The sequence below is a fragment of the Neltuma alba genome, unplaced genomic scaffold (assembly GCF_004799145.2).
Source record: "Neltuma alba isolate B1F8T4 unplaced genomic scaffold, ASM479914v2 tig00012343_pilon, whole genome shotgun sequence".
NCBI classification, from domain to species: Eukaryota; Viridiplantae; Streptophyta; class Magnoliopsida; order Fabales; family Fabaceae; genus Neltuma; species Neltuma alba.
In genome coordinates, this window is record NW_021636852.1 from 234908 (window position 1) to 240566 (window position 5659).

At 35.8% G+C, this 5659-nt stretch overlaps 1 protein-coding gene across 1 annotated transcript; it reads right to left on the reverse strand.

The window, feature by feature from the left end:
- Positions 1 to 2303: 2303 nt before the first annotated feature.
- Positions 2304 to 5248, reverse strand: LOC114726155 (protein HOTHEAD-like). The gene is made up of 5 exons (XM_028912721.1): positions 5164 to 5248; positions 4408 to 5052; positions 3501 to 3892; positions 2503 to 3059; positions 2304 to 2352 (listed from the first exon to the last, which is right to left on the reverse strand). Exons 1-5 carry the CDS (start codon positions 5246 to 5248, stop codon positions 2304 to 2306), a joined length of 1728 nt encoding a protein of 575 aa, XP_028768554.1.
- Positions 5249 to 5659: the final 411 nt, after the last annotated feature.

Sequence of the window (5659 nt, forward strand, 5' to 3'; positions counted from 1 at the left end):
TGAAAATAACAAAGCACCTAATTCGTATGCTTGAGAAGTTGACCAATTGACTTTCTGATTTTCATAATTAACTTGTCAGATTTATAATTGAACTTTCAAGATTTACAAAGATTGTACAATTTACAATATGATTACAACTAACTATATAATGTTTGTAACTAAAATTCTAATATTTAAAAAATTAAACATTTACAATTCACTTGTAATTTATTTTTTTAATTTTATAACCAAACCTCTGAAATTTGTAACTCATCTTTGTAAAAATTACTTTTTCTGGTCTATAATATAAAATATTTTTAACTGATTCACATGTGCTAATAAAAATAGTTTAAAGCATTAAATGTATCATAAAATTTAAGTAATTTCTAATATTATTCTTATTGACCATACTCAATTGTAACGTCATATTAATTTTTACTTTCTCTTACTACCCTTATTATATATATGGGAAAAAATATTTAATGTCCCTTTTTTGGCCAAATAATATTAAATATTCATGGAAACTATCAAAACGTTTTAAAAAATGAACCCAAAATTTCTTCTAAAAACTTCGTATAATATCAAAATGTGCATATAATAACCAATGATAGTTAAGTCTAATAGAAGAGGCTACTCTCTTACAATGTGACAAACTACAGTTTGAGTCTCTATTGGAAGAGGTGTCTATATTTAGCACCTAACAATGTCCTAAACAAGATTACCTTTAATAGGATGATGCACAAGAAATTGACTTGGTCATAACTAATAAGTTATTGATTGAAATAGTAAATAGTCTCATCCTATAAGGAGGAGAACACGGGTTCAAATCCTGTGAGGCACACTTATTAAGAAGACTTTAACCTTAATACTCTTGGCTCAATAGAGATTAATCTTAAATCCGAAATAACTTGGAAAAACTCTGAGTTTATATGATGAAAATAATTATAAAAAAAGTATTAGAAGCATTTAGTAAAGGATATGGGATATATCATGCGTGAAAAAAGATGCGTGTAAAGGGTTTTAGAGGAGTGGGGTTTATAAGTTTAAAGGAGTTCTCTAACCCAATATGCTAGTATTTTGGTGAGAGCACTTGACATCCACAACATTTCTCATCGACAAGAGGCTAAGTGAAGTACCATGGACAGGCGTGGTTCTCCCTTTGACCTCTCTCTTTCAATGAAGAGAAAGACGCCAACAAGAGCAAGGAAGAAAGACAAAAGAACGATTCGATAAAGAGGGCCCATTGTCATATGACAACTTCTTTTCTCCACTTCTCAATACAACTTTTTAGTCGAGGGAATCTGGAATTTGTTAACAAAGGTAAAGAAAGGAAAACGAGCTCGTATATTGCTAGTGGATATCCTCGGAATAATGCCAAAACCCTGAAGCATATGCTAGTTATTCTATTCTTCCAATCTATATAAGAGACCGAGGAACGCATATATTGATATAAACCAGAACAAAGAAATGGAGTACGAAACTGCTTCCATATTATTATAAGCAAATCAGCAATAGGACAGCTCTCTCGTGGCAGGTAGTTAGTTATTTGAGGACTATCGACTCGTCGAACTCCTTGTTCAACTGTCAAAGGTCTGTCAAATCTCAATGACTTGGCTTCTTGCCAAAGGAGAGTTGCCCTGTGGCTGCTTTAGCTTAATCTCTCAGTTTCCATGGAATGCTTCAGGTAATTTTTTGTTTTTAAATAAATTTTTCTCCATCTTTTCACAAAGGCTATATATATATATATATATATATATATCGTAATTAATTAATAGCTTATCGATCAATATCAATTTTCCGCACATAACCACAAATGTGCGTCTAGAGATTTTCGTGTACCTCTAAATTAGATGACTTATTGATGTTGTGGTACATAGTGTGTTTTTAGCACGAGTCTTTGGCATTGATATTTTCATCTTCTTCTTCATAATGTTAAAATTAGTTTTTCTTTCCAGAGTATTCAATGTATTAGATACTAATACATTACTCAGATTATCTAGGATATTATATCAGTGCATTTGAAGGGCCATTGATTTTTAGCCAATGAAGAAGTTCATAATTATCAACTAGACCAATACATTTGTCCCAAATAAAAATAATACACCAATAAATAATTCATAGATCATACAAATGCAAGTAACTTTCGGGCTTGGGATATATGTGTGTGTGTGTGAATTTTTTTTATTATACGTGGGCGCGCGCGCGCGCGAATTTAGTGTCACTGATTTCTAATTATTCAAGACGTACAAACATTAAACATTCTGCAAAGTGGAAACATAACAATTAGTTAACGAAACAAAGGACTCATCCTTAAATCTCTTTGGCTACCCTCTATGAAGAAACCTTTCCAATAAAATCCTCTGTCCCATATACCTGCACCAAATTACCAAAGTCATCTCAGAATGTTGAAATAATAAAACATAAAACACGATAGAACGTTTTGATTCGATAGTAATAATCAAACACCTAAATTTGTAACTAAAATTTCTCCAGATTTGCTCTCAAGTCTCTTTGAAGACGTACCTTCCAAGCATCATAACAGTGGCTTGAGGATTGGTGCCAGGTGAGGCAGAAAAGGTTGAACCATCAATAACTCTCAAAGAATCCACACCCATAACTTTATAGTCTCGATCCACAACCCTCCCAACATGGCAGCCTCCATGATAATGCCATATTGTCATCACAGTGTCTATACAGTACTGTTCCAAAGAGAAAGCAGCACTAGGATGTTTTGGCCTCAAGTTCACTGGTAAGCTCAGGACCAAGTCAATTAGGGCTTGCACTGGCACGTTCTTATATCGGAACCTTGAGAAAGCCCTCGAGTTTACCACATCTATGATGGTTCTCATTCCTTCAACACAGATCCTGAGGTCTTCTGGTTCCTTGAAGTAGTTGAAGGTCACTAATGGATTATCGTTTGGATGAGTGGTTAAGAGTTGAAGGTGACCAGTTGAGAGAGGTCCTGTTATTTTTTCAAGTATGACTCCTCCTTCTAGACTTAGATTCGCAAAAGATCCAATGTTGTTCGTCCACTTATTACTCACATCTGCCTTGGGGAAAGACATGGATGGTTGGCCGGTCTTCAGCAAAAGAAGAAAAAGGTTGAGCTTTCATAACAAGGATAAAGTATTTATTAGCTTCTTCAAGAGCAAGACTCTCTTATTTTGTGCAAGTAAAATTAATTACTTTTCTATTATTATATGAAATTAGTCAATTTTTAATTCCTATTTGTTTTCTCTTGATTAAAACATGAGAAGGTAAAGAATTCGTAGTCTAGTGACATGAAAGCTCTCTTGTAAGTGAGAGGTCATGAGTTCAATCCCACTTATAATCTTAAGTTGTTAGTGCCTCACTCTTTATATCAAAACACAAGGGAAGAAAATGTTTTCTATCCTCTTTTCCTTTTCTTTATTTTCTCTCTTTTCAACTTTTTCCCTTCCATTTTTCCTTATCCAAAAAGAAAAAGCTTTAAAAGTGCTGAACTTTTTACAGTGAGAGAAGAGATATGCTAGAAGACTAACCTGGTTGGAGACAATATCATAAATGCTTTGAAGCCTTTGGGGCCAAGAAAGGCCCAAGTTTAATCCACTGGCAGTTTCAATGTAGGAACCGAAGTTAGTGATTCCCACTGTTTCGATGAGAGAGACTTCAACAGGTACAGGAGATGGCACTACCAGAACATTCATGGGGTTATCAGCCATGCCTTGCCCCACCATGGGCTGATCCAACACCACTCTGATTCCATGGGCCTGAAGATGTTGGGCTGGCCCAATTCCACTCAACATTAGCATCTGTGGGCTTCCTATTGCCCCTGCTGACAATATAATCTCACCCTCCCCTTTTAAGTATGCCCTATGCATGATTCCAACCTCGTCTCTGTATATTACTCCATACGCTTGCGGCCTCCTACTTCCTGTGCCAAAAAAGAAAACACCACTTTTTTGTGATCATTTTTTGGTCTTTATATTTTCTGAAGCATGTCAAATTATTGTTTCAATATCAAAGAGATGGACTATATGATATCAACATCATACGATGACGTATTTACAATCTTAAGTGTTTGGTTAACGTTAAAAACCACCATCCAAAAAAGGACTAAACTATTTTGATATACCTTTTCCAATCTTAAATGTAGAAGCTAGATAACTAATTCATAAAAATTAGCTATAAAAGTTATTTGTAACAAATATACATGCTAACTTGCTTAAAATACCCATGCAATTATTACTTTCATTGAACGTATGCAATCAATATGAATAACCCAGAAAAAGAAAGTTTATGCATTTAGAAGACAAAAAAGATTGAAATCTAACACGTAAAATCAAAACGAATATTTAACTAACTCTTATATTTAAAGTTAAAAAGAGTAACACAGGAGTACCAAACATGTATCATAATATGTCAAATGAAAAGCAAAATCGAGATTACCTGGGCTGTGACGAAACAAAATTCTTTGCACAGTGGCATGAATATAAACAGAAATGGAGTTGGGATTAGCATAAGTGAACAAATCAGCAGCAGTATGCCTATGGCCCATGCGATCAAAAATAGAGCTTCCAACTTTAGTCCCAATCATATGTTCAAAACTAAAACCATTGTAAGGCAACACCCCCACTTCCCTCAGTCCATCTCTCACCGCCGACTGCCACTGCCTCACCGTCGGCTCAAACGCCACCACCTTCTCCACCCACTCATACGACTCCTCCGCCAGCCGCTCATCCCAGCCTGCTTCCCTCACATACATGTGCCCAGCCCGAGAGTAAAACCCAGCATTTATTACCGACCCGCCACCCAGGGCACGGGCCCGAGCATTGAGGACCCCATCTGTGGATATAAATTGCTGGGCGAAAGAAGATCGGGTGGTATCAATGAGAGAATCAACAAAGTTGTTAAGGTTTATGTTGTCTGGTTTTTCATAAGGCGAGCCTCCTCGTTCAAGAACAAGGACAGTGGCTCTTTGTGACAGTGTTGCTGCCAAGGGACAACCGCATGTTCCTCCTCCGATCACTATGTAGTCATATAGTGATACCGCTGGTGCAGACCTTGCTTCTTTAATGAACGTGAAATATGGGGCTGCATAAATAATATATATATATATATATATATAGTTACATATTGAAAGGAACATGTGTCAGAAATTAAAAGCTCGTTTTAACGTAATTCACTTGTTGAAAATAGACGTACCCTTTTCCGAGTAAGAGAAGGCATTAAAGAAGAAGAGGCTTCCGGCAAGAAAGGGCCAAATAAATTGCAGAAACCTCCAACCCATTTGTGTTGATTATCTTCTCTTCTGATGATGACTGAGGATAGAATAATATGGGTTTTTCTTTTTTCTCACAGAAAGGGAGCTGTAATCCGTTTGCTTTTATATATGAAATAGCCAGGACTTGAGAGTCGATGTTTCATCACCTTTTGCCCACACGCAAATAAATTTTGATTGTTCAACTAGCTAGATACCACTTCGTACTGCCTCCTCCATGCAAAGATCGATTCAGATCTTCTTGAAGTAGTTTTTTGTTTTACAATGATTAATTAATTTCTTTGACATGCACGTCTCTCTCCACGTTGCTTGATTAAGTTATCACATTTGTATGAGCTTCATAACTTACGTAAGAAGAAAAGCAATTTATGCATGTATTAATAATTACTAGTCCGTAACTTTGAACCGCATTAGGAAGGC

Coding starts and splice junctions, on each gene's coding strand:
- LOC114726155 (XM_028912721.1), bottom strand. CDS start 5,248: ATGGGTTGGAGGTTTCTGCAATTTATTTGGCCCTTTCTTGCCGGAAGC. Junction 3,893..4,407: donor TTTGTTTCGTCACAGCCCAG/GTAATCTCGATT, acceptor TTTTTGGCACAG/GAAGTAGGAGGCCGCAAGCG. Junction 3,060..3,500: donor ATGATATTGTCTCCAACCAG/GTTAGTCTTCTA, acceptor CTTTTGCTGAAG/ACCGGCCAACCATCCATGTC.